Source organism: Oncorhynchus kisutch, linkage group LG14, assembly GCF_002021735.2.
Source record: "Oncorhynchus kisutch isolate 150728-3 linkage group LG14, Okis_V2, whole genome shotgun sequence".
NCBI classification, from domain to species: Eukaryota; Metazoa; Chordata; class Actinopteri; order Salmoniformes; family Salmonidae; genus Oncorhynchus; species Oncorhynchus kisutch.
Window position 1 is genome coordinate 41,950,993 of NC_034187.2, and position 14,931 is coordinate 41,965,923.

Genomic DNA, 14,931 nt, shown 5'->3' on the forward strand with positions numbered 1-14,931 from the left:
AGACTTGATAAATGCTGAAGTTCATTCACCTGAACATCTTTTCCTGAATTCAGATGTTCTGCGTTCCCTTTGTCATTAACAATTGCTATTTTTTTTTTTATCGGGTAGACAGTAAATTAGGTACAAATCTTGTTTTGCACATAAATCAGAGTGGGATGGTGTTTGATTTCAGTAACTGGGAGAATTGTTTCTCTCGCACATCTTTGGCCAGAAATGCATATCATGAATGAATTATCTTGAGTCCATTGAGTATGGGAGATGGGAAGGGACATGGTTATTAAAGAGTGATAGAGAATATGCTGACATGAGGACATTTTATATAATCTTCTGCTCTGTAATGTGATACATGGGGCACACTCAAAACCAGCTGGTCAGTCAGTGGTCATCTGGGGTAACTTGGCCCTAAAGTAGGGCTGCAATCCCAAAAAACACGTTTATTTATAGTCAAGTTAAGCCTGTTGACCTCTTGACCACTTTCACTTGCGGTGATAATTATCTCATCTAACTTGGGCCATGACACAGATCCTGTGCATCGGCATCCATTGTAGACATGCAGCAGTGTATTGGCCTGTAAATTAATAGCTACAAAGAAGAAAGGCCACTCGATTGTCTCCCACCTCACCGAACTCCACACTCGCTCAGCCAATGAGGAGAGAGCTCCTTCACCGAGTTTGCTCTGTAAGCCTCACGGCCAAAATAGACTGTACTAGTGGCACTCGGCTAGCCATGCTAGCTTCGCCTTCATGGGGGTGCTAGCAAGCAACCTAGTTAGAGCTTGGTATCAACAGCCATTGTCAGCAAATCCAGTAGGGGCTGAAAGTTATGGCGAGCTTCGATTGGTCACTCACGCCGCGATATCGCAGAAGATTTGCATAAAATTCCGCTTTCCCCAACTTTAGTCCCTGTTCAGCTCCCAGGCCCATGCTCGCTTCACTCAACGATTCCCCGCCCACTCCGCTTATCTTCTCTTTCCTTCCACTGAATTCGAATGGCTTCATAATGCCACTGTATATGAACACGAGCTGTCAGTGTTGTGGGTAGCAGTACTCACCATCCTCCCGTTCCTGCAGCTCATGAGTTCTGTCTGCCAACTGGTGGGTGTCTGAAATGGAGCTCATGGGAAAGCTGGTCTTTAGACTATAATGATAATTATATGGGTTATAATGAGAATAAATAAAAAATTATCCACGTTTTGGTTGAAGCACTACACAGCTGATTCAAATAATCAAAGCTTGAGGATGAGTTGGTTATTTGAATCAGCTGTGTAGTGCTAAGGCAAAACCAAAATGTGCACCCAGGGCCCCCACCCCCTGTGCACCTTGCCCTGTTGCTTCACCTTTAATTCACTTGCTTTACCTATGACCTTTCTTCAGGTCAACGGACGGTCACTAGCATACTACACTGAACAAAAATATAAACGCAACATGCAACCATTTCAGAGATTTTACTGAGTTACAGTTCCATATAAGGAAGTCAGTCAATTTTAAATAAATTCATTAGGACCTAATCTATGGATTTTGCATGACTGGGAATACAGATATGCATCTGTTGATCACAGATACCTTAAAAAAAAGGTGGCATGGATCAGATACCCAATCAGTATCTGGTGTGACCACCATTTGTCTCATGCAGCGTGACACAAATCTCCTTCGCATAGAGTTGATCACGCTGTTGATTGTGACCTGTGGAATGTTGTCTCACTCTTCAATGGAACATGCTGTCATACACGTCGATCTAGAGCATCCCAAACGTGCTCAATGGGTGATGTGTCTGGGGAGAATGCAGGCCATGGAAGAACTGGGATATTTTCAGCTTCCAGGAATTGTGCATAGATTCTTGAGACATGGGGCTGTGCATTATATGCTGAAACGTGGTGATGGCTGCAGATGAATGGCACGACAATGGGCCTCAGGATCTTGTCACGGTATCTCTGTGCATTCAAATTGCAATCGATAAAATGCAATTGTGTTCGTTGTCCGTAGGTTATGCCTGCCCCATACCATTACCCCAACACTACCATGGGTTACTCTGTTCACAACGTTGACGTCAGCTAGCGACGTTACAGGTCAAGACCCTGGTGAGGACAACGAGCATGCAAATGAGCTTCCCTGAGACAGTTTCTGACAGTTTGAAGAAATTCTTCAGTTGTGTAAACCCAGTTTCATCAGCTGCACGCTCCCTCAACTTGAGACATCTGTGGCATTGTTTTGTGAGACAAAGCTGCACATTTTAAAGTGGCCTTTTACTGTCCCCAGCACAAGGTGCATCTGTATAATTATCATTCTGTTTAATCAGATTCTTGATATGCAACACCTGGATGGATGAATTATCTTGGCACAGGAGAAATGCTCAATAACAGGGATGTAAATAAATTTGCGCCCAAAATTTGAGAGAAGTACGTTTTTTTTATGCGTATGGAAATTTCTGGGATCTTTTATTTCAGCTCATGAAACATGATACCAACACTTTACATGTTGTGTTTATTTTTGTTCAGTATACTTAGAAATAAGTAATGTATTGGGCATGCAGTAGTATGAGCATGGGAAACATGCACAGTCTGTCTGCTGTGTTTGTTACTCTGCTCCAACCATGAGTCCTGACATCTGCTGTGTGAAATTTTGGCAGAAGTGCAGATGTGATGATGCTGGTGGCAAATTAACACAGAATGTTTGGGAGAAAACCCAGAAGAGAAGGAAAAAAAAAACCTGAATGTTTGGTCTGTCATCGCGCACTAAACATAAACGTACACTCTGGTTAAGTACACACAAGTGACACACAACTGCTCAAAGCAGGTTTTGATTCAGGGGATCTTTTATTGTTCAAATAATTTCAAATGTATTGATCGCATACACATGTTTAGCAGATGTTGTTGCGGGTGTAGCGATATGCTTGTAACAAAGTTGCTTAGGAGCCATGAACAGGGCGACCATGTCTATTGGCGCCATCTTGTACCTTAATTTTTGGGCGACGTGGATGCAGCCATAGAAATATAATCTGTAGAAGGGGCTTAATGGGCCTCTAACCCTGGCAATTAAACTCATGATGGATTTCTATGGCTGCAGCACTATAAAACACCTTTGCCAGAATCAAATAAAGAGATGTGGCTCTGACCTTCACCCACTGTGGATCATTATGCCATTATATTGTCAACAGACATCAAATCACATTTTATTGATCACATACACATGGTTAGCAGATGTTAATGCGAGAGTAGCAAAATGCTTATGCTTCTAGTTCTGACCATGCAGTAATATCTAACAAGTACCTTTTGCACACAAGTATAAAGGAATGAATAAGAATATGTACATATAAATATATGGATGAGCAATGGCCGAACATCAGTAGATGGTATAGAGTACAGTATATGCATATGAGATGAGTAATGTAAGGTATGTAAACAAAATATAAAGTGGCATTGTTTAAAGTGACTAGTGATACATTTATTACATCCAATTTTTTAATTATTAAAGTGACTAGAGATTTGAGTCAGTATGTTGGCAGCAGCCACTCAATGTTTGTCAAGGCTGTTTAACAGTCTGATGGCCTTGAGATAGAAGCTGTTTTTCAGTCTCTCGGTCCCTGCTTTGATGCACCTGTACTGACCTCGCCTTCTGGATGATAGTGGGTGAACAGGCAGTGGCTCAGGTGGTTGTTGTCCTTGATGATCTTTTTGGGCTTCCTGTGACATCGGGTGGTGTAGGTGTCCTGGAGGGCAGGTCGTTTTCCCCCGGTAATGCGTTGTGCCGACCTCACTACCCTCTGGAAAGCCTTACGGTTGTGGGCGGAGCAGTTGCCGAGCCAGGTGGTGATACAGCCTGACAGGATGCTCTCGATTGTGCATCTGTAGAAGTTTGAGTGTTTTTGGTGACAAGCCAAATTTCTTCAGCCTCCTGAGGTTGAAGAGGCGCTGTTGCGCCTTCTTCACCATGCTGTCTGTGTGGGTGGACCATTTCAGTTTGTCCGTGATGTGTACGCCGAGGAACTTAAAACTTTCCACCTTCTCCACTACTGTCCCATTGATTTGGATAGGGGGGTGCTCCCTCTGCTGTTTCCTGAAGTCCACGATCATCTCCTTTGTTTTGTTGACGTTGAGTGTGAGGTTATTTTCCTGACACCACACTCCGAGGGCCCTCACCTCCTCCCTGTAGGCCGTCTCGTCGTTGGTAATCAAGCCTACCACTGTAGTGTCGTCTGCAAACTTGATTATTGGGTTGGAGGCGTGCATGGCCACGCAGTCATGGGTGAACGGGGAGTACAGGAGAGGGCTGAGAACGCACCCTTGTGGGGCCCCAGTGTTGAGGATCAGTGGGGTGGAGATGTTGTCTACCCTTTCGTCCCAGGGTCCTTTGCTTAGTGATGAGCTTTTTGGGCCCTTGACTTTTTCTACACTTTGTTACTTTACAGCCTTATTCTAAAATTGATTCAATAAATATTTTCAATACACAATACCCCACAATGACTAAGCAAAAACTGTTTTTTAGAAATGTTTGCAAATGTATTTAAAAAAAATAACAGAAATACCTTATTTACATAAGTATTCAGACCCTTTGCTATAACACTCGAAATTGAGCTCCGGTGCATCCTGTTTCCATTGATCGTCCTTGAGATGTTTCTACAATTTGATTGGAGTCCACCTGTGGTAAATTCAAATGATTGGACATAATTTGGAAAATCATGTCCAACCTATCCATGAGGTTGAAGGAATCGCTCCGAGAGAAGATTGTGTATGCACAAATCTGGGGAAGGGTACCAAAACATTTCTGCAGCATTTGATGGAACCCGGCCAAACTTAGCAATCGGGCGGGAAGAACCTTGGTCAGGGGGTTGACCAAGAACCAGATGGTCACTCTGACAGAGTTCCTCAGTGGAGATGGGAGAATGTTTTTCGGAAGCAGGGACTGGGAGACTAGTCGGGATCAAGGGAAAGCTGAACGGAGCAAAGTGCAGAGATCCTTGATGAAAACCTGCTCCAGAGCGCTCAGGACCTCTGACTGGGATGAAGGTTCACCTTCCAACTGGACAACAACCCTAAGCACACAGCCAAGACAATGCAGGAGAGGCTTCAGGACAAGTCTCTGAATATCCTTGAGTGGCCAGCCAAAGCCCGGACATGAACACAATCTTGAGACCTGAAAATAGCTGTGAAGTGACGCTCTCCATCCAACCTGACATGGCTGGAGAGGATCTTCAAGAGAAAAATCGTAGCGTCAAGCTTGTAGAATCATACCAAGCAAGACTTGAGACTGTAATCGCTGCCAAAGATGCATCAACAAAGTACTGAGTAAAGGGTTTGTACACTAATGTACAGTAAATGTGATATTTCAGTTCTTTAGTCAGTCATTATGAGATATTGTGTAGATTGATGACGAAAATAAAACCAATTGAATACATTTCAGAATAAGGCTGTAATGTAACAAAATGTGGAAAAATTAAAGGGGTCTGAATACTTTACGAATGCACTGTATGTCAAATTGTATTTGTCATATGCACCGAAAACAACCTTACCATGAAATGCATACTTACAAGCCCTTAACCAACAATGCTGTTTTTGAGAAAATGTAGTGAGAAAATATATGCTAAATAATTAAGTAATCAAATAACAAGGCTATTTAAAAAAAAAACAATTTAATATTTTTAAATGTAACCTTTTTATTTAACGAGGCAAGTCAATTTACAATGACAACCTACCCCGACCAAACCCAGACTACGCTGGGCCAGTTGTGCGCCACCCTATGTGACTCCCAATCACGGCCGGTTGTGATGCAGCCTGGAATCGAACCAGGATCTGTAATGACGCCTCTTGCACTGAGATTCAATGACTTAGACCGCTGTGCCACTCGTGGGCCCAGGGGGTACCGAGTCAATGTGTGTGTGTGGGGTGGGGGGGGGGGAGGGTACAGGTTAGTCGATGTAATTTGTTCATAGGTAGGGGTAATGTGACTGCATAGATAATAAACAGAGAGTAGCAGCAGTGTAAAAACAAAGGGGAGGGGGGTGTCAATACAAATTGTCTGGGTGTCCATTTCATTAATTGTTCAGTAGCCTTCTGGCTTGGGGGTAGAAGCTGTTAAGGAGCCTTTTGGACCTAGAGTTGGCTCTCTGGTACCGCTTGCCGTGTGGTAGCAGAGAGAACAGTCTACGACTTGGGTGACTGTAGTCTTAGACATTTTTTGGGACTTCCTCTGACACCGCCTAGTATATACAGTGGGGCAAAAAAGTATTTAGTCAGCCACCAATTGTGCAAGTTCTCCCACTTAAAAAGATGAGAGAGGCCTGTAATTTTCATCATAAGTACACTTCAACTATGACCGAGAAAATGAGAAAACAAATCCAGAAAATCACTTTGTAGGATTTTTTTAAATGAATTTATTTGCAAATTATGGTGGAAAATAAGTATTTGGTCACCTACAAACAAGCAAGATTTCTGGCTCTCACAGACCTGTAACTTCTTCTTTAAGAGGCTCCTCTTGTCCTCCACTCGTTACCTGTATTAATGGCACCTGTTTGAACTTGTTATCAGTATAAAAGACACCACAACCTCAAACAGTCACACTCCAAACTACTATGGCCAAGACCAAAGAGCTGTCAAAGGACACCAGAAACAAAATTGTAGACCTGCACCAGGCTGGGAAGACTGAATCTGCAATAGGTAAGCAGCTTGGTTTGAAGAAATAAACTGTGGGAGAAATTATTAGGAAATGGAAGACATACAAGACCACTGACAATCTCCCTCGATCTGGGGCTCCACGCAAGATCTCACCCCGTGGGGTCAAAATGATCAGAAGATTGGTGAGCAAAAATCCCAGAACCACATGGGGGGACCTAGTGAATGACCTGCAGAGAGCTGGGACCAAAGTAACAAAGCCTACCATCAGTAACACACTACGCCGCCAGGGACTCAAATCTTGTAGTGCCAGACGTGTCCCCCTGCTTAAGCCAGTACATGTCCAGGCCCGTCTGAAGTTTGCTAGAGAGCATTTGGATGATCCAGAAGAAGATTGGGAGAATGTCATATGGTCAGATGAAACCAAAATATAACTTTTTGGTAAACTCAACTCGTCATGTTTGGAGGACAAAGAATGCTGAGTTGCATCCAAAGAACACCATACCTACTGTGAAGCATGGGGGTGGAAACATCATGCTTTTTAGGGCTGTTTTTCTGCAAAGGGACCAGGACGACTGATCCGTGTAAAGGAAAGAATGAATGGGGCCATGTATCATGAGATTTTGAGTGAAAACCTCCTTCCATCAGCAAGGGCATTGAAGATGAAACGTGGCTGGGTCTTTCAGCATGACAATGATCCCAAACACACCGCCCGGACAATGAAGGAGTGGCTTCGTAAGAAGCATTTCAAGGTCCTGGAGTGGCCTAGCCAGTCTCCAGATCTCAACCCCATAGAACATCTTTGGAGGGAGTTGAAAGTCCGTGTTGCCCAGCAACAGCCCCAAAACATCACTGCTCTAGAGGAGATCTGCATGGAGGAATGGGCCAAAATACCAGCAATAGTGTGAAAACCTTGTGAAGACTTCCAGAAAATATTTGACCTCTGTCATTGCCAACAAAGGGTATATAACAAAGTATTGAGATAAACTTTTGTTATTGACCAAATACTTATTTTCCACCATAATTTGCAAATAAATTCATTAAAAATCCTACAATGTGATTTTCTGGATTTTTTTCCCCTCGTTTTGTCTGTCATAGTTGAAGTGTACCTATGATGAAAATTACAGGCCTCTCTCATCTTTTTAAGTGGAAGAACTTGCACAATTGGTGGCTGACTAAATACTTTTTTGCCCCACTGTAGGTCCTGGATGGCAGGAAGCTTGGCCCCAGTGATATACTGGACCGTACGCACTACCCTCTGCAGTTGCCATACCAGGCAGTGATGCAACCAGTCAGGATGCTCTCGATGGTGCACCTGTAGAACCTTTTTGAGGATCTGGGGACCCATGCCAAATCAAATTGTATTTGTCACATGCGCCGTTTTTACAGTTTTAATTTACCTTAGTGAAATGCTTACTTACAAGCCCTTAACCAACAATGCAGTTTTAAGAAAATACAAACAAATAAAAGTCAGTAATAAAAGTAACATAATTAAAGAGCAGCAGTAAAATAACAATAGCGAGGCTATATACAGGGGGTACCAATAATTAATTACCGGTTAGTCGAGGTAATTGAGGTAATATGTACATGTAGGTAAAGTTAATAAAGTGACTATGCATAGATAATAACAGAGAGTAGCAGCGTAGAAGAGGCAGGGGGGGAATGCAAATACTCTGGGTAACCATTTGATTAGATGTTCAGGAGTTCAGGAGTCTTATGGCTTGGGGATAGAAGCTGTTTAGAAGCCTCTTGGACCTAGATGTGGCGCTCCTGTAGCGCTTGCCGTGCGGTAGCAGAGAAACCAGTCTATGACTACTATGTCCAATCGGTTGAAATCCTCACCTTGATTGGGGGAAATCCTCCCTAATGTGTTTGTGTGTGTGTGTGACCAAAATATCTTCAATTGGTATCTATCTAATATGCTTTTGCGATGTAAAAGGTCACTGGAATTATCGGTTCTGTAAATAATGTGAGTAGCGACTTATGTGAATCGAGGACTCCATACAAAGCATTCTTTTCTTATTTTTCTTCTATACCAGCCTATAATTGACTTATCTTATTCTGAATAATTGCAGTCACACTGGTTCCAGGGCTTCCTGTTGGAGACTTCAATCTCCTGCTGGGAAGATTAAAGGATATGAATATTGTGGCCACAAAAATAAAAATAAATCTGCCTCGCTCTGAAATAGGGAACAGATAATTGCAGAGCCTTCTTCGGTTTTGTATTGCATTTGTTGAATTAGGCGCTCGACTTATCCTGTCTGTGTCGCCCATTGTTGTTCCAGGTACTGGAACGGTTCACGGGCCGTCTGATCCAGAACAGGGCGATGTCTCACCGCGACTTGCGCTCCCTCACCAAGTACCAGCTCATCCTGGCCCGGGAACAGTTCCGCAAGAACCCTCCGCCCCACGTCACGGTGCGGTATACACACGGATGCATGCAGGCACACAGTGCCACCACCACCACCACACAACACACACACATATACACACACACAGAGAGAAAGGCAATCCTTGACATACACTATACTTTTAATAACTTTATGAACATTTTGTAACACATAGCCAACCAATGCTCATCTTTTTTGGAGCAGGAATGTCCTCAGAGTAACCCCTATTCATTTTCTTCTCTGATCAAGCTGTTTTGCGATGGAAATCCAATGTCAAATTGACTTGCAAATCGATGTCAAGTTACGTCATGTTCTGTCTTGCTGTCAAATTAAGTCAAGCTACACACGTTAAGCCTCTCTTTGTGGTCCTGGCTGTTAACAGGGGGCTCAGCAAGGCGCTCTGGAGGGGGACTTTGCCCTGTGTATCAGCCTGTACCATGGCTATGAGCTGCTGCTCCAAATGGGCCTGCGCTCCCTCTTCCTCTATGTCCAGGGCATCATGGATGGCACCAAAGGTAGGTAGAAGGCACCTCCCTACTCACTCACTCACTTAAGTGATAGCTTGCATTCTGCTCAGGTGATTTCTCTATTTATGCCAACTCAGAGAAGTCTCGAGCCAGGAACGAGCTACAGCGCAACGCCACCTTCATGGACCTGTACCAGGAGATGGCGGCCATGTTTGTAAAGCCCACCGGTAGGATACCGTTCCTACAGCCCTGTTCCTACAGTTTTTGAAGCCACATGATAACACTTTATTTTACAGCCAGGCTGGTACTTTCCTGGTATTTACATGGTGAATACTAAGAAACTGGTAACAATAAGTATTTTTTTGGTACTTACCTCAAAGAACTACCTGGTACCAAATGGTGCATAGTGATGCTTGTGTCGATGAAATTCAAAGAAACCAGAGTGTAATTATTACGCAATTATTAGTCAAGTACCATTGTAACAAGTCATTTCTAAATAACTACCTGTTCAACAGCTGGCTGTAAAAAAAAACAAAAAACAAGCGTTACCAATGCTTCTCCTAATTGTCAATGTTTATTATGAAGGGTGTCGTGGGCCCTGACGGACCTGATTGCCGTGTATTGCGCTTTGCTTCCAGGCCCCGAGGAGCCCTTCATCTACAGCCACCCCAAACTGCAGAAGCTTGATGAGGTAGTGCTAGGGCACTTTAAAACATGGGCTGAGAGCTCCAGCACTGGTAATTTACTCTCTTGTTAGTAGCGACTAACTGCACCCGACTCTTAGCGATGACTCATCCTTTTAAGATATTTAACTAGAGCCGAGGTAAACCGCAGGCTTGAATGGCATGGTTAAAGTCAGTGTGCTCCAGGTGTTGTTAGTCCGTATTTGCTTTGAGTAGTATCAGATGCACTTAATAAGCAGTTCATCGGTTGTAAGAGCACACACACGCACTGAGGATGGCACTAACCAAATGTATGCAGTGTGTATTTCAGTATGAAATGTTGCCTAAAAGGAAATTAAGACGTATACTGAATTTCCAACTACATGAAGTGAGCGCTGGTTGCCCCCTTTCCATTGGTTGTAAGTAACCTCTTTCTCTTTTCCCTCTCCTCTTTGATTGGTCCAGGCTCTGGGCCCCAGGAAGTGAGCACACGTGTGATGATCTTTTCGTCGTTCCGGGAGAGTGTGCAGGAGATTGCCACCATGTTAAATCGCCACCTGCCCCTGGTCAAAGTCATGACCTTTATGGGCCAGGCCTCGGCAGGGAAGGGGGTCAAAGGGTTCACCCAGAAGGAGCAGCTGGAGGTAAAAACAATCTATGTTCTATCCAGAACCTAACGGGGTTATTCGATTGTCCACATGGAAGAACCCTTTGAAGAACTTTTTCACAGAGCGTCCTACCTGTAACCCAAAAGGGTTCTTCAAAGGGTTTTCCCATGTGTACAGTCGAAGAACTCTTTTGGACCACCACCTTCAGTGCATAGGCCTGCGAGTATGTTGCCGTGTTGCTTTGAATCCCAGACCTACGGCTGCTTTGTTTACAACCCCTCTCTTCACTTACCTCCTTCTATGCGTCCCATCTCCTCAATAAGATGTCTGATATTACCTCGACTAACCCGCGCCGCCACACATTGACTCTGTACCCGTAACCTCCGTATATAGCCTCGTTACTGTTATTGTGTTGTCGCTCTTTAATAATTTTTTTAATAATTTAATTTGAGGTTTTTTTATTTTAGTAAATACTTTCTTTAACACTTATTCTTCATAAAACTGCATTGTTGGTCAAGGGCTTGTAAGTAAGCATTTCACTGTAAGGTCTACACCTGTTGTGTTCGGCGCATGTGGCAAATAAAATGCGATTTGATTTTGATAAATACTAAACAACACAATGCATGTGCCACTGTCACACCAGGTGACAAGACTGATGACACAAGCTCAAGGTCACGCCAGGATAACGTAATTAAAAAGGGTAGTATTTGATTAACATGGCTTGGTTTACATTGTGCTTGTACTGGGATTTGGTCCAAATGAACCAACAAAGGACACACTGGAAAGTGCCTCCCAAATACCTGTATTGAGCAAAGCTAAACGGCACAAACATTCAATGTTACATTCAATGTTATCCAACGTGGTTGCTTAGCAGCTCTGACTGAAGCTAAGGTGTTTTTTTGTGTGTCCTGGAGACGGCTACAACATTGACCAAATTAGGCTTGTCTTCTCAGGCCCTCAGCGTTCTCTATTCCTGACTGGCAGACAGTGTATGCTTAGCTTAGATAGTTAACACATCCTGCTCTGTCTTGTCACTGTGTGTTGGCGAGTTGCCAATATTTAGTTAAATTTATTTATTTCAATGTACTGATATCCACAGGGCAGTCAAATATACTGAAATACGTGGATATTACAATACATACACAATAACACTTTCAAGTTGAAATCACAAGTAAAATTCATGACAATATGTACGTTAAGGAGACCCAAAGAGTTTTGTTGATTCATTTGCATAGGTAGGGTATGGGAGACTGGTGTGCTGGTAGAAATATATTTTCACACCTGTACCACATGTATAATATAATGTAGGTAGGCCTGTATACAATGGAGAAGGTACGGCGATTTACGATAAAGAAAGAAAGCAGCCAGTTCAGGTAAAGATTCTTTTATAAATGATATGTTTTATGTTCTTCAAAAACCACCAGCAAATCAATTGAATGGCTAAACTGTTAGCCTCTAGGCTTAATGTAGCACCCACCATTAACTTACAGGAACATAGCCGACAGTAGCGTTTGAAGAACTAGCTGGTCGCCCCCCCCCCCCCCCCCCCCATTTGTACTTTAGCACAAAATGTTATGCCGCTCATAAGTACCATTCCTCTGCAGGTCGTCGATAAATTGCATTGGTCCTGACTCCTGAATATTTTAAGGCTTCTGTTTTGTACAGAGACACGCAGTTAATGCATAGGCCTGTTCAGCTCCTCTTCAACTCCCTGAGGCACCGAGGACATGATGTCACAGAGTACAGTAGCACTGTGCCTTCAGCTCTGTGCCTTCATGAGAGCTGCTGTATAAGGAAACATTTACCTTAATCCTAAACTGTGCTGGATTCAATTACCAGTATAATGGTTCAGTAATTTATTGATGCAAACAAAGTACAGTATATATTCACAGGTGTGTGTGTGTGCGCGTGCAAATATGGTAATTCAGCACCATTCAGTGACTCATATTCAGGATTTGTGGCACTGACCCCATGCTGGAATCGATTCCACAACCCTCGTGTTGCTATCACCATGCTCTTACCCACTAAATCATTAGGACCACATGACTTGACAGCACAGACATACATGTTTGTGATTGACTTCACATACAGGCACAGTGAACATTTCTGTCATCCTGATAAAATGTATCGATTTCTGTACCGAAGGTGATGCGGAGGTTTCGGGAGGGGGGCTTCAACACCCTGGTGTCCACCTGCGTGGGCGAGGAGGGGCTGGACATCGGCGAGGTGGACCTCATCGTGTGCTTCGACGCCCAGAGGAGTCCCATCCGCCTGGTTCAGCGCATGGGCCGCACCGGACGCAAACGCCAGGGACGCATAGTGGTCATCTTGGCCGAGGGACGAGAGGAGAGAGTGAGCGACAACTCCTGCCTTTGGAATCTTAGGAATGGTCCCACATCTGTTTGCGCTGTACCTCTACGGTCAATCCTATGATTGTTTATGTTTGGCATGACAATTAACATAAGGGTTAGCAAGACGGCACTAGGACCAGGTCAATGGAATGTCCTTATTTTTTTTCCATCGTATTTATTTATTTATTTAGACAGTTGAATAGAGAGGGCGAGACTGAGGTACAAAGTGTGCTCTAGATCTAGCTGTCTTTCCACTCTTTCAAAATACCAAATTCCACAACCCCCAACCGGGTCCAGTCTTTTGTGTCTGACGGATTTTGGCTCTGGAGTCTCTGTCTAGTGTTTACAAGTGTCTGGCTCCTTCCCAGGCATCTCACCGTTTTTATATTGGTTTCCTTTGTTGTAACGAAGATAGACCAAACATCCTCAAGTGCACTTTGTGTTACATGGCACTGCTTTAAGAATCCATGCTTATCCTGTTTTGTCACACATTGATCAACCGCCAAAAACATTTTGCTCTAGAGTTGCGTCTAGAATTAACAGATACAGTGCTATCAGAAAGTATTCATACTCGTTGACTTATTCCCCATTTTGTTGTGTTACAGCCTGAATTCAATATGGATTTAAAAATATATATAAATATATATCCTCTCGCCCATCTACACACAATACCTCGTAATCGTGAAAACAAGTTTTTAGAAGTTTGTGTTGTAACGGATTTGCCCCAAACATAACAGTTTGTATTCAGGACTAAAAGTTAATTGCTTTGCCACATTTATTGCAGTACTAATTCAGTGCCTTGTTGCAAACAGGATGCATGTTTTGGAATATTTGTAATTCTGTTCAGGCTTCCTTCTTTTCACTCTGTCAATTAGGTTAGTATTGTGGAGTAACTACAAAATGTTGTTGATCCATCCTTAGTTTTCTCCTTTCACAGCCACCATTGGCCATATGGTGAAATCCCTTAGTTAGGAAGGACGCCTGTATCCTTGTAGTGACAGGGTGTATGGATACATCTTACAAAGTGTAATTAACTGCAACATTCTCAAAGGGATATTCAATGTCTTTTTTTTTTCTTTTTACCCATCTATCAATAGATGCCCGTCTTTGTGAGGCATTGGAAAACCTCCTGGTCTTTGTGAGGCATTGGAAAACCTCCTGGTCTTTGTGGTTGAATCCGTGTTAGAAATTCACTGCTTGACTGAGGGATCTTCTAGATAATTGCATGTGTGAGGTACAGAGATGAGGTAGTCAATTTAAAAAGGTCATGTTAGACACTATTATTGCACACAGAGTGAGTCCATGAAACTTATTATGTGACTTGTTAAGCAAATCACTTTGACACCATCGGGTATTGTGTGTAGGCCAGTGACGACACATTAAAAATTCATACTTTTAAAAATTCAGGCTGTAAAACAACAAAATGTGGGAAAAGTGTGAATACGTTCTGAACGCATTGTAAGCATGAAATCGCTTTAAATAATCTTGACTACGTTTTGAAACGCTCTTTGTTTGAGCGCGGACCCCCTAATCTGCAACCACCCGATTCTTTGTCGGACATCTTTTTGTTTCCCCCTCAGACCTACAACCAGAGCCAGAGCAACAAGCGCAGGGTGTACAAGTCCATCGTGGGGAACAGCCACAGTTTCCACATGTTCCCCCACAACCCCCGCATGCTGCCCGACGGGGTGCATCCCGCCCTGCACAAGATGCACATCACCTGTGGCCAGTTTGACCACCGGGAGAGCAGCGGGCGGCTCGCCGGGGGTTGGAGGGGGCGCAGGTCCCACTCCTTGGAGGGCCAACGTGAGTCCTTTATTCTTCCGCATGATCTAGGTAAGAGAGGCTG

General features: G+C 43.5%; 1 protein-coding gene across 5 annotated transcripts in view; it reads left to right on the forward strand.

Moving 5' to 3' along the window:
• fancm (FA complementation group M) overlaps positions 1 to 14,931 on the forward strand; it is a 68,357-nt gene that overhangs the window by 18,854 nt on the left and 34,572 nt on the right. For 2 of the 5 annotated variants that reach the window (XM_031788425.1, XM_031788427.1), the window contains exons 5-11: positions 8,890 to 9,021; positions 9,377 to 9,509; positions 9,599 to 9,688; positions 10,100 to 10,198; positions 10,589 to 10,767; positions 12,877 to 13,083; positions 14,663 to 14,918. In XM_031788425.1, coding sequence (XP_031644285.1) covers positions 8,890 to 9,021; positions 9,377 to 9,509; positions 9,599 to 9,688; positions 10,100 to 10,198; positions 10,589 to 10,767; positions 12,877 to 13,083; positions 14,663 to 14,918 — 1,096 coding nt within the window. The remainder of the gene's footprint in view (positions 1 to 8,889; positions 9,022 to 9,376; positions 9,510 to 9,598; positions 9,689 to 10,099; positions 10,199 to 10,588; positions 10,768 to 12,876; positions 13,084 to 14,662; positions 14,919 to 14,931) is intronic. The other 3 variants (XM_020470341.2, XM_031788429.1, XM_031788428.1) reach the window with 2 other exon arrangements.